Source organism: Pelmatolapia mariae, linkage group LG23 (assembly GCF_036321145.2).
Source record: "Pelmatolapia mariae isolate MD_Pm_ZW linkage group LG23, Pm_UMD_F_2, whole genome shotgun sequence".
In the NCBI taxonomy this organism is placed as follows: domain Eukaryota; kingdom Metazoa; phylum Chordata; class Actinopteri; order Cichliformes; family Cichlidae; genus Pelmatolapia; species Pelmatolapia mariae.
The window spans coordinates 32,909,560-32,923,939 of record NC_086246.1 but is presented as its reverse complement, the minus strand read 5'-3'; the positions used below and the strand labels follow the sequence as shown (position 1 = coordinate 32,923,939).

Genomic DNA, 14,380 nt, shown 5'->3' with positions numbered 1-14,380 from the left:
CTGCACCAAGCATTACTAGTACTACACAAAACATTACTACTGCACCAAGCATTACTAGTACTGCACCAAACATTACTACTGCACTAAGCATTACTAGTACTACACAAAACATTACTACTGCACCAAGCATTACTAGTACTACACAAAACATTACTACTGCACCAAGCATTACTAGTACTACACAAAACATTACTACTGCACCAAGCATTACTAGTACTACACAAAACATTACTACTGCACCAAGCATTACTAGTACTACACCAAACATTACTACTGCACCAAGCATTACTAGTACTACACAAAACATTACTACTGCACCAAGCATTACTAGTACTGCACAAAACATTACTACTGCACCAAGCATTACTAGTACTGCACCAAACATTACTACTGCACCAAGCATTACTAGTACTACACAAAACATTACTACTGCACCAAGCATTACTAGTACTACACAAAACATTACTACTGCACCAAGCATTACTAGTACTGCACCAAACATTACTACTGCACAAAGCATTACTAGTACTACACAAAACATTACTACTGCACCAAGCATTACTAGTACTACACAAAACATTACTACTGCACCAAGCATTACTAGTACTACACAAAACATTACTACTGCACCAAGCATTACTAGTACTGCACAAAACATTACTACTGCACCAAGCATTACTAGTACTACACAAAACATTACTACTGCACCAAGCATTACTAGTACTACACAAAACATTACTACTGCACTAAGCATTACTAGTACTACACAAAACATTACTACTGCACAAAGAATTACTAGTACTACACAAAACATTACTACTGCACTAGGCATTACTAGTACTACACAAAACATTACTACTGCACCAAGCATTACTACTGCACCAAGCATTACTACTGCACCAAGCATTACTACTGCTACACAAAACATTACTACTGCACCAAACATTACAAATATTACACAAAACATTACTACTGCACCAAGCATTACAAGCATTACACAAAGCATTATTACTGCACCAAACATTACTACTGCACCAAGCATTACTAGTACTACACAAGACATTACTACTGCACCAAGCATTACAAGCATTACACAAAGCATTACTACTGCAGCATACATTACTACTGCACCAAGCATTACAAATACTACACAAAACATTTCTACTGCACCAAGCATTACTACTGCTACACAAAACATTACTACTGCACCAAACATTACAACTACTAAAGAAAAATTTACTACTACACCAAACATTACAACTAGTACACAAAACAATACTACTTCACCAACAATTCCTATTACTACATCTACAACTGACACCACACCTTCTACTTCTACCAGTACTACATCTCCAACTTCAGTTACCCCACCTACCACCACTGCCCTGAAATGTGATAATGGAGGGGAAAACGCTAACGGTGTCTGCCTCTGTCCTGATGAATGGACTGGTGAGACATGCTCAGAAGGTAAGAACAAACAAAGAAACAAACCAAAAAGACAGTGTTCACTTTTTAGATACGCAGAAAACAGCAACTATGTGATGCTATTAGCCGCATGCTAACACTTTGTGTCAGTAATCTACTTTTATATTTGTTGTTTCATTAAAGTTTACATTAATTATTTTTTCAGTGCTATAAAAATGTAAGAAACCACAACCAGATCGTTAACTGGAATAGATAACTAACCAACACTGTGAGCATCCGTACACATCCAAACTTAAGCTCTTCAGGTCTTTACTTTATTGTGTGATCCAGCTTTTAACTACAAAAATCCTGTTTCAGTTATAAAAAATAAAAATAAAAATAAGAGATGGTTATGCAAATGCCATTTTAAAAGAACATGCAACTGGAGTCCGGTCAAATGCAGTAAACAGTTGGTAAACAGTTAACAGCATTCAGATTGTAAATAATCACTGAAACTCAATTTCTTTCTCTGAGCATGGATCATCTATTTTTTTTTTCACTTTTGTATTTTATATGAATAACTAATTATATATTTTTTCTGTCTATATTTTAATAACTTTGTCTTCTTAGTAAATTTCTGCAAAGCCCAACAATTTGAAGGATTCAGGTTCCCCCGTACACCCATTGGTTGGTTTGCATATTCTGAGGAAATATGTGAAGTGGGAACAAGTGGCGGTAAGTCATCCCCTCAATCCAACATCACTTTGTCAGGTACACTCCGATGAACATAGTGATGTTTCTCTTTCTATCACCATCCCCACTCAGCTGGTAAACCTCAGGCTTCAAGCAGATGCTTGTTCATGAGCGAATCACCAGGTTTCAACACTCTACAGATCTTCCAGTGTAACTTGACACTCAGTGACATACAACAAAATGTAAGAACTGTTTTTATTCTTCTGAAGACTGATGACTTGATGGTCTTATACATCAAGCTTGAACTTAGTATTTTATGTAATCCGGTAAAAAGGCAGCTATGAGGCCCTTACAAGACATGCACAGGATTAGAGATCAATTCAATTCAATTTAGTTCAATTCAATAAAACTTTATTGATCCCAAAGGTTGGACTGGAAGGAAATTGGGTTAAGGCTGCCGACCTTTTGCCAGCGCCATCTTACCCTTCCGACCACCATAAGACAGGTCAGAGAGGTATAATAATGGAAGATGCACAACATGAGGAAAGATGAGGAGAAAAAAGAACTCCAGAACCCCCAGACTGAGCTCCAACAGGGAGATCAGTTTGAGAACAGAAGAAAACACCTCAGCACATAGCACATGAATCATCACATCTCACAGCATAGAAGACATAAGCTTTGAAGGCATTTGGAGGGGGTGGGGGGGTGAGTGTAGGTCTGTGTCAGTGTACATGCATATGTATGTGTGTGTGTGTTCCGTGTTGTGTGTAAGGACCACACAAAAAAAGAAAAAATGTATTTCTTCCCCTCAGCTGACCAGTCCAGCTGATTTAGAGTTGCTGGCAACCAGCACTCAGATTCTGACATCCAACCCAGAAGAGCTGACGGCCGAAAATGTTACAGCAGCAGCTGAGATCGCTAACACACTGCTGTTGTCTGCAAACGCCACAGAGGTACAAACATTCAACAAAACTTAAGAAAAAAAAGAAGATTTAAATCAGCGTTAACAAGGGTTTGGTCATCATTTAACAGATCATTTAATAAATGCAAACATTAATACCTTAATTATTCACTCTTTATTTTATACCCTGCTGTAGCATCAGTAGTTACTGACTCCTGGTTCATGTTTGTGTTGCAGAGTGTCAGAGTGGCTGCAGTAGCAACAGTGAGTCAGCTGCTGAACACCACTGTACCAGATGGCACAGAGGAAAACAACACAACTCTGGGGTAAAGTGCTAAGAATAAAATATGAATCTATTAACTCATATGAAGTCTTCTATTCTGTTTAGCTTAAATTAGCCACTTTTCCTGGTTCAAAGCAACTATACTCACTGGGTATTTCATTAAATGTACCTTGATTGTTGCAGGTTGGACTGATGCCCTTTTAACTTCAGAACTGCATAGATTCAACAATGTGCTGGAAATATTCCTCAAATTTTGGTCATATTGTCATGATAGCATCACACAATTTCTCGAGATTTTTTGGTTGCTCAACCATGAACCCTTTTTCAGGCTGTTCTCTGTAAACATTTACAGAGAACACCCGTTTTGAGCAAAAATCCCAGTAGATCATCAGTTTCCAAAATACTCAGACCAGTCCCAACCTGTCCCCATTCTAATGATGAGTTTGAAATTCATGATGGTCATTTTGACTAGGTCTATACACATGCATATATTGAGTTACTGCCATGTGATTCGCTAATTTGATACTTTCATTAATGAGAAATTTTGTAAATGTATCTAACAGACCAATGAGTGTAAGACAGCCTGTTTTGTGGTTGCTTTTTCTATGTTATCTCCAGGCTGACGGTGACTCTGGACCAGCTCTCTGTGAACCTCAGCCTCAGTCTCAATGCATCTCAATCTCAGGTGGTTCAGCCAAACCTGGTGGTCCAGTCGGCACAGATCCCTGCTGCAAACACTCAGGGAGTCCAGTTCACTTCTCTTAGAGGTCAGTGAGAAACTGTGTTAAAGAACAGTAATCCTCCATTTTATTGCTTTTTCATCCCTTACATACAGTTTGGGTCAAATTTGACTCAATTCGACAATAATAAAAATACGCTAATAAATCTTTTTACATTCAAGGCGTATCTGTTCAGATAGATATTAGATCCACCGTTTTGCATCAAATCAAGAAATATTGTGGTTTTAGGGAATTGTTAAACTGTAAACCTGTGTTGAACTGTTAAGCTAAGAGAACTGTTTGTGTTCCCACCACAGTTGCCCATGTTCTTGCATAGACAGGCACCTGCAGGTCTCCCCTCAGAATATCATGATGTAGTGGAACAATTTCAATATTTAGAGCTTTAAGATTAAAGATCCAGTGGTAAGGTTCAGCATTTTATATTATGTGATCACAAACAGCTCACTTCTTTTGCTGCTATAGGGACGTCTGGCAGTTTTGTAGCTGACAGAATTCAGCTGAACACAAATGCAACACAGGTTGTGGTGGAAAACGGTTTCAGAGCCGATGCCCTCATTTATGTACAATTCCCTCGAGGTGAGTTTTCTGGACTTACACAAACTGGCATTCCTGGGAACAACAGAACTTGTTAAGATGCTTAAGGTGTCACTAAGAGGTATTTAAGAGAACTGTTTTAGTTTGTTATTAATAAAAATGGAGCACTATTTCAGACACTGTTAGTTCTTGTTACACCCACACAAAAGTTTCAAATTTCGATTAATTTTTACTAACTGCAGTGGATTTCTTTCTCTTATGTCAGGCGAAGGTGTTAGAAGTCGTCAGACAGACTCAAACGTCTCTCTGGGTTTCGTTCTCTATCAGAACGATCGTTTCTTCCGTTCAAAACTCTACACGAGGCGACGGGCCACCATCAGGGTCCTGTCAGCCAGCATCAGAGGGCAGGAACCCAACGTGGTGCCACAACATGTGGAGATGCTATTCAGGCCAAGAGTAAGAAATCCAGCATTTCTATAATAATTAAAGTCAATTTTAACATTTATTGACCTCTTTTAAGTCAGTTTTATCTTCAAGATTTCGGATAATGATGACCGCTGGACTCCTTCAGCTTTTCTTTGATAACTTGTGATCTCACCTCACAATGTATCATGTTTGACCTTTTATCTGCAGTTTTAGGGCATACAGATAATGAGCAGTGTTTATGATGTTTTTTATGACACAGATAAATTAATAAACTTGCCATAGCTGTAGCAGTTGTGATAGCTGGTGTAAAAATAGCATAATACCAATATTTATTTATTTATTTACTTATTTATTTATGCGGCCACTGATGTCAAAAGATTGAGCTACTGTGAAACAAGACTTCATGTGGTTAATAATTCCCTCTATGGTAAAATTAAAGTTCTCACAAAATGATCTAAAACTCATCACAAAGCAAAATATCCATACCTTACTTTTAACCAGTTCTGTTTTTATTGTTAAAATGCTGCAGTGCTATTTTCAAAGAACTGCATATGTACTGTAAACTCTAAAAATATGAAACATACCATCTGCTTTTGAAAGCAATATTTTATGTTTAAATGTTAATCAAAGTTGTGGATTTCTCAGTTAGCCTGTGTGTTTCTGTTTCAGGTGATTAATGGGACGTCTCTGTACGACTTCTCTTGTGTTTTCTGGAACTACAGTCAGAAGGACTGGAGCACCAATGGCTGCTCTAAAGGAAACACTTCAGATGGACTCATGAGATGTTTCTGTAACCACACCACCAACTTTGCTGCTCTCTGGGTGAGGGTCACAACTTTGCACGGCGATAGATGAGGCTACAGTGTTGGGTCGCAAATTATGAAGCCTATATGATAACCTTCAGATCCAATTAAAACCAAAACACTCAGAAAGATCCTCTGGAAAAGACGAGAATTTTTGGAACAGAGTTTATTAAACAGTGTCATATGAACAGCAGAACAGTACATTTACAGCAAAATAACTCATCGAAATTAATGACAGAAAGGAAAAAAGCAGCAGTCCAGGGCATATCGACCGTCCTCTTATATAGGATCAATGACCTCTCCTCCTGCTGTTGGGTAACTTTCCACCCTTTGTTCTTTCTTGGTCCATTTTTTTTAACCTAATAAGTATTTTTTCAACTCTACAAATGTCAATATTATCTCAATTATTGGTGTAATATGTTTGCCAATACAATAAAGGGCTGGACACAACATGGGGCAAAAAAGAGAAAAGGGGTCCCAGGTGCATACTTTAGCAGTGCCAGGTTTAATTAATCCTATGTTTGGACTAGTCACCATTGGCCATAACACAATCAAAGATTACTTATTGATCCTAATTACTACATTTTCAAACAGTATTGATCAACATGTGTTCATACAATAAGTGGCACAAACTTCATTAACATAATTGGAGATAATATTTGACCTAAATATGTGGGTCTTGTGATTTTGAACATGTAGATCTGATGCACAGTGATTCCATTATATAAAATACTCCAGTATAGGTATATATATAGTGTATATGAGTATATGTGATTAAATATTATATATGTGAGTATATGTCCAGTGTATACAGGTATAAATGTCATATATATCATAAAAAATCCTCAACAACAGCTTGTTAAACCTTGGTCATGACATAGCTCCAAATGGAAATCTATCTCATCACAGATATTTTATGAGTTTAAATTTGAATCCTGTTTGTTTTTCAGTCATACAGAGAGAACTACGAGTATGCAGAAGCTCTGGGTGTGATCTCCATTGTGGGACTTTCTCTTTCTATTCTAGGTTTGGTTGTGACGATCATTTATCACATTAAAGAAAAGTAAGTTTGGGTTTCTTCCCAGATTAGAAGTGATGTTTAATTATGTTGCATTAAAATTCTCTCATCACGTTTACCAAACACTTCTAGTTGTTATTTCACAAACTGAAACTTGCTTGGATGCAACAAATAGTTATTTTAATTTTACATTAATGTTTTGATTATTTTCTTTAACCTATAAACTCTAAAAGTAGTAAAATTGCAGTCTGTCTGTTTTTTTAAATATATTTTTTGGTGTTTTTCTTTTAGAAATACCAAAACTTAAAAGATATTAAAGCTTCTTTGTTATTTTTCTCTCTGTAGCTTCTTCAGGAAGTCTCGTGGGCTACAAAGTAACCTGAATTCAAAGCTGGCTCTGCTGTGCATCTACCTAAGCCTGCTGGCCTTCATCATCACCTTCCTCTCTGGAGTCCAAAACTCCAGCAGACAGAACGACACTGAGGTGCAGATTCACGATCAGACCAACGACCTCCTGAACTCTGATGAACACATAGAACCGGACCGCGGCTCTTGTACGGCTGTAGCGGCTCTGCTGCACTTCCTCCTGATGGCCACCTTCATGTGGAACAGTGTATACAGCACTCAGCTGGTGCTGCTGGTCCGGTCAATGCGCCGCAGCCTGCCAACGCACTGGACTCCACTGAGTGTGACTCTGGGATGGGGTAGGACATGCAGAAAGGAATATTTTAGAAGAACTTTAAAGTAGTACAATTAGAAGGAAAAAAGCCATAACATTAAGGAATGCAGATACACAGCACTGTGCAAAGGTCTTGAGCTTCTTATCATTTCTTTTAGTTTAAAACAATATTAAAATATAAACTGAAGTAAAACTAAACATTTTCCAGTGATACACAGATACAACAGATAACAGTAAACCTGCTCTTGTAATTAACAGAAACTAAAGTGATTTTAAAAGCAAACACCCAAACTAAAAGTTCTTGTTTCAATATTTACTGGAAAAAAATGAAGAAAAATTTGTAATACTTTTATAAAAACTGTATATGTGTGAAAAATGTTCATTTTAAATCTGGCCCACTTAAGATGTTGAATTTAAATCTATTTCAACTGCTGTTTTGATTTATTGTGTCCTGTTAGGAGTGCCAGCATGTTTCATGGTCATCACACTGGGGGTGAGCTACAGGGTGGACAATCCGCTGGGATACAGACAAGAGGAATTGTGGGTAATCTGTGAAATTCTCTTCCCTGCAATGGCCTAAACTCACAGTTTGGATTATAGAATAGTTTATTTATAGTGAAATTACATCCACTGCATAAAAAAATTGTCATCTTCAGTAAATAAAGTATTTATAAAATTTTAATCAACACGTAGACAAAAACATCAAAAAAACTTGTTTTTTGATGTTCTTTTTTCCTCTCGCTGCAGTTGTTGGCTGGCAGCGTTGGATAAGAACAAACAGTTCAACTTTGGGAAGCCAATGTTTTGGGCTTTCCTTCTTCCTATCGGCCTGATCCTGATTTACAACATTGTCCTGTTGGTTCTCACCTCCATGACCACATGCAAAGTTGATCCCAAACTGAGCAGGTAACATCTAAAGCTGCTGTTTTTTCAAAAATATTTAAGAACAAATTCCCCAAATTTAAGGGGGCGTAAAAAGGTGCAATTCTCAGATGTAAATACATTAAGAAAACCAACATTTAAAAATGAGAAACAAAAAAGAAAAACTTTGAACACAATTTAATTGTGAGCAAAACAAAATGATACACAATAATGCTCCATCTTTGTCTTCAGGAAACGTGTATCAATGCATACACTCCATTTTCACAGATATGATGTAAAAATTACGCAGAATCATTTCTGACTAGCTTCCATGTGGATTTTAACTCTGTTTTTATTGCAGCAACAAGAAGTCATCTTTAAGCAGGAAGTTCCTCATCAGTTTATCTCTGGCGGTGTTACTCGGTCTGTCCTGGACTCTGGGATATTTCGTGCTGCTCAGTTCAGAAAAAACACACCTGGTCTTCAGCATTTTGTTCTACATCTGTACAACCACACAGGTACAACTCCTTCCACTTCATTCTAGAACTGATATCAAAGGTTTCATGAGCTTCTCAGACTTCAGGTAAACACATAAAATACAAAAAAACAAAAACAAACGGGAGGTGATGATTGAAAGTTTCTTTAACCCTTGGATGCACAACCTACCAATACCTACACTCTTCCACGAGTGGGGTCAAAAATGACCCCAAATAGAAACAATGCATTTTGCTATAAACTTGGTTGTTATTCTTCAAAATCTTTAAAACAAAGAGTTGTAATATTTTCATATTTGAGGTATTCCTCATAAAACATGTTTGTGACATGAGGCCCTTTGCATTTTTATTTATTTTTTCATTAATTTTAAGAAATTGCAGTTTTATGTATCCTTTTATCACTTTTGTATGCTTGCTCTGCATATACTGCAGAAGCTGGGTCTCCCTCTGAAAGACACAAGTTGTTCATCCACTGTAACACAATCACTGAGGATGAATTTCTGCCTGCAGTTGACCAGGAACAGGCCCCATATGTAGCTGAAAGCTGCCATGTGGTTTGTTTTCAGTCGGCAGGCTCTGGTCCTCTTGTCATCAAAGTGCAAGAAACGGCGAATATGTTCAAATCTTTGAATTGACATAGTGGCCTGGTACAATGGGTTATGCAGAGGACTCCCAAAAAACACACCGACTGGTACATCCCAGTTCTTCTCACTTCCTGCAAGAAGGGTCAATCAAATGAAGGCCAGGAGCTTAAGTTTGATTACATTTTTCCACTGTTTTCCCCTGTCTGTGGCTACTCTTCGTGCCTCTATGTTTGTGTATGACAGCACCTCTTCTATTATATTATCAGACATGAACATCTTCCATGCATCTATTGGGGAGACAGTACTAAACCCAGGTGCAAGCCCTGGCAGACTAATTCAGAATATTGTGGCTAGAGCAGTAAGAGGGGCTCATTCTGTTAGACTCAATATCCATTTCCTCTTCAGAGGACTCATCAGAGGACTCCTCTGTATCTGACTGGCCTTGTTCAGTGGGGGGGGGGACAATAGTCTGGGTCCTCTATATCTTAGATGTCTGATTCTGAGTCAAAGCCTCCGATGGGCTCTTCATCCCATCTGTCCTGGATCATTTGTAGGGCAAGGTCCACAGGGATCCTAGCTGGCCTCATAGCAGCCATGTTACTTTAGATATTAAAAAAAAACATCAGAAAGGACAATGTTTGAAATGCACAGGAAACTATAAACAGGGCTGCACATAAATGGTTCGCAGGTGCGCATTCGCTGTCAAAATAAAAGACGCGTACCAGATAAGAAGTTAGAACGCGTGATGTTCTGGAGGAGGACAGACATTTGTTCAGAACTCTTAAAGATGTCGAAGAAGCAAGCTCCATAAGCAATTACTTTGGTGTTCCTCCACTGCAAAAGAAGCGCATATTCTCTGAATTCAGGGAATACTTTTATTTTGACAGTGAATGTGCACCTGCGGACCACTTATGTGCAGCCCTGACTATAAATCATGTATGTTACTGTGTAAAAATTAATTCCTGATCCATCAGATGTGTAAGTGGGACAGTCAGAGTTGCTAAGAAAGAACGTTTCATAGAAGATTCCATAGGAACTGCTTGGGGTCATTTTTGACCCCACTTGTGGAAGAGTGGGATAGTGATACAAAAACTGCATTTTTTTTTAAATTAATGAAAAAATAAATAAAAATGAAAATGGCCTTATGTTACAAACATATTTTATGAGGAATACCTGGAATATGAATATACTACAACTTTTCATTTTAAAGATTTTGAAGAAAAACAACCCGTGGGGTCATTTTTGACCCCACGTGTGCATCTAAGGGTTAAATCAGTTTCTTCTTTCTTTGCAAATGTCTTGTGCTTCCTGTTTTACTTTGATAGTCTATTATGTCCGTATATTCTGCTTTGCTTCCTTTGTCTCGTTATGTCTGATTTGTCCCATGTGTGTTTCCACCTGTTCCCGATCCTCTCGTTGTCTTGCCTGTGTATTTAAGCCCTGTGTTTTCGTTTGCCCTTTGTTGCATCTTACCCTCATTGTGGTGTTTCTTGTTGCGTATTCCTGGCTAAGTTGCAGTTCTTAGTTTCAAGTTTAGTTTTTAATTTTCATGTTTGGGGTTTAAGGCTTTTTTTTTTGTGAGTTTATTTTATGAAAATTTCTTCCCAGCAATCAAGTTACTACTTTAACTGGTTTTGGGTCCTTCCTTCTGCCTACCACAGCACACACCTTGACAATTTCAAAGTTTCAAATCAATGAGGTTCAGGCTAATATGTGAGTTTTTTACTTTTTAATTTCTGGGTACGTAGAGAGCAACAGATTTGCGATTTCTGATGACTTGCCACAGATAATCATCATAATGCGACAAAGCATGTAATTGTTAACTCTTAATAACTAAATGGCAATAAATCGGTGATTGGTCTTGACACACCAAAAGCCTCGTTGAAGAAAGCAACTGACTGTGTTTGCAGACCTGTTCCCCATCTTCAAAGCAGCAATTTCCACGGAAACACAATTGCAAGTTTCTTGCACACAGCGGCAACAATTCTGGAAGTCGTGTGGTCTCCAACTGTTTTTAGCTTGATTTTAACATTAGGCAACCAGACGTTGTAGAGAAACAAAAAAAGAAAAGAAAAAGCTGTTATTTTATTAAATGTAATATTCTGAGAAAATATAAATGTACATTGCAGATAACAACTGTAAAGTTAAAATACTACAAAAAAATAAAATAGGTAATGTTTCAAAAATGTTTTTAAAATAAACCATGAAAATAATGTGGATTTTTTTTTTATTTCAAGTAATTGATGGAGTATTAGGACCATGGTTTGAAAAGTGTCAGAAATCTGACATACATAATCATACACAATATTAAGGGGAACAGTTGACTTTCAGAAAAACAGTTTTCAGTAAAAATGATTTGACAGTGACAGTTCTGAAAATTATTTTAAAGTGCTAAAAGAATTTAAGAATTTCATCATATTTGCTCTTTTCTTTTTTTATTTTCAAAGTAATAAGAAAAATCTAGCAAAATTATTTCAGGTATTTCAATAATAACTATAAAGAATAATTTGTCATTTATAATTAGCATCAAACATGACATTACTAAGAAAAATTAAGAGAGTAACCATCATCTTCTCTTTCTGTTTTTTAGGGTTTACAAATTTTCCTCCTCTTCACAGCCCGAACACGGGCCTTCAGAGCCTCCATGTCACGGTCCATGCAGTACATTTCCTCAGTCAACATCCCTCTGAACAACACAAAGTACAATCTGTGGAAGAAGTGGAATACCTGGAATATGAGCCAATCGGAGACCTACAGGGATCTGAGTGGCACTGAAATGACCACCAGCGAAACCCTGTAGGACCTGAGGAAGACTTACAAAAAAGCCTCTTGCAGTAAAAACTTGTCATGTTGACGAGGATTACATGCATACATCACAATGTTCATATTTTGTAAGCTAATAGCTGGCAACGTTTCTGAAGTCTCCTGGATGAGCTTCAGCTTTTTAAAATGTATTTTTGACTGACTGAACTGCATTTCACAGAATTTACAACATGCTGTTCTGCACTCAGAAGAAGAAGCGGTTGGATTTCCTGACTGCTTTAACAGTCTCCCCTCTCCACATGATAGATGACAGAGATAACATAGATTATAAAGACTGCTCTTCTACGCACTTTTTTTATCCAAAATTATGATCCCAAGTTGGGATTTTTCCTTCACTGCTATCTATAAGTTCACTGTATCTTGTATAGAAGACAATGTTTTGTTGATCGCATTAATAAGCAACATAAATAAATATTTGTTGTCAGGTGGTAAAGTTCATATTTTACACAATTCTTTACTTTCTACCTCTAAATTAGACATACAAAAATTGAAGGCTCTGAAAAAGCAGTGAGGTTTGTTCATGCTTTTTGTACAATACTGCTCCACTGTTATTTTTAGTGTTTGTTTTTGTGCTGTTATTTATGTCCAGCAGAAACTTCATACTGATCTGAAGTGATTAATGATGGTGAATGTGTCTTTTTAAAAACTGGTGACCCAGCAGGACAAAGCAGTGATCATTGCTGCCTTCAGGTGGCGACAGTGGGTTTGTTTTGTCTCCAAAGTTCACATCGGAGCTGAATGACGAAAGTCTTATTTTACCAGAGAATAATGTTTATCATCATTTAAATTGTACTGGAACCTTTTGAAATGTTGGAAATGTCACACCTTTTAATTTTGAAATTGCACTCTTTTTCTTTAATGAATTACAGTTATTTGTATTTTAAGCTTCGTCTTGTGTCTGAAAACATTCAGCTGTCCACAAATTTCAGAATTGTAGCCTAAAAAGGTATTATCAGCACTTTGAAAGGAGCCTCTCTGCACTTCTACTCGAAATTTTGAGCCTTTAATTTTTCGTTTTAATTTAACAAGATTTGGCTTCAGTGGCTTATTGTTATTTTGTTCTGTTGGCTACTAATCTAACAGCTTGTGGTTTAATATGAAATGTGAAGTTTTTGATATGGTTTTTGTATTGAACAACTTTGTGACAGAAAAATGACACCTAATTGGTGAACATAGTTCTCTTTAAAAACAAACAAACAAACAAACAAACAAACAGATTTCCACTTTAAATACATTTTTGTGTTACTTTGTTTACTTTCTTTATTATTTTCTTTCTTATACTCTAATCTGGTCTTCATGATTTAACAGTTCACTGGCATAAACAGGTTTTTCAGTGTTCTTTAATGAAAATAGCAGAAATATTCTTTTTTGCATTATATATTCTTACTTTAAAAGGTCTTATTTTTTATTTCTAAATATTCTAAAGTTATTACTAAAAACATTATTTATCTAAATAATTCCTCCATGGTGCTGCATGACACATTGTCAGTTATTGCAAACGCTTGATTGCAGTTGTTGCTACTATAACCAGTTATTAGGTGCAACCAGTTGTTAGGTTTAGGGGCAATCACTTTTTCACACAGGGCCCTGTCTTCATTTAGAAACTGGATTTTTTTGTTTACGTGTGTTATTTTTGTCAAACCAGGGGGCGCTGTGGAGACAGCAGTAAACTTACCTGGTTTAAAAAAAGTAAAATAATTACATGAAGACAAACACAAACTGAGAATGAAAGGTTAATCAGTGATCAGCTGATTTGCTTAGGGGGAAATCAATCACTATGTCTCGGGGTGAGATTGGGAGATAAAAACACTCGCAGCATGTATTTAAAATAATTTACATTTTTCCTTCTCCTGCTGTAGAGTGAAGAGATCTATAAGTTAGCGTTGATGGCTGATGAAACAGTGAGAAACCACTAACATGGTCAGCATGTTTCTGCTGCTAACTAACATTACAAACCACTGAGTACTAGTTTATTGAATGTTATCTCTTTAAGATAATAAGATAAGATAACCTTTATTAGTCCCACACACGGGAAATTTGTTTTGCTATAGCAGAAAGTGGACAGTGCAAAGTTAGATAGCAAAAATTAGAAAAACACTGGAATAGGATAAGAATAAGAATAAGATACTGTACACAA

The 14,380-nt window shown here is 36.8% G+C and overlaps 1 protein-coding gene across 1 annotated transcript; it reads left to right on the top strand.

Moving 5' to 3' along the window:
• Window positions 1-1,398: 1,398 nt before the first annotated feature.
• LOC135932323 (adhesion G-protein coupled receptor G7-like) lies at window positions 1,399-12,220 on the top strand. Its single transcript, XM_065469770.1, has 13 exons — window positions 1,399-1,467; window positions 2,910-3,050; window positions 3,236-3,324; window positions 3,900-4,048; window positions 4,484-4,597; window positions 4,821-5,011; window positions 5,651-5,803; window positions 6,735-6,847; window positions 7,148-7,506; window positions 7,940-8,021; window positions 8,229-8,387; window positions 8,704-8,860; window positions 12,011-12,220. The coding sequence occupies exons 1-13, from the start codon at window positions 1,399-1,401 to the stop codon at window positions 12,218-12,220; spliced, it is 1,986 nt and encodes a 661-aa protein (XP_065325842.1).
• Window positions 12,221-14,380: the final 2,160 nt, after the last annotated feature.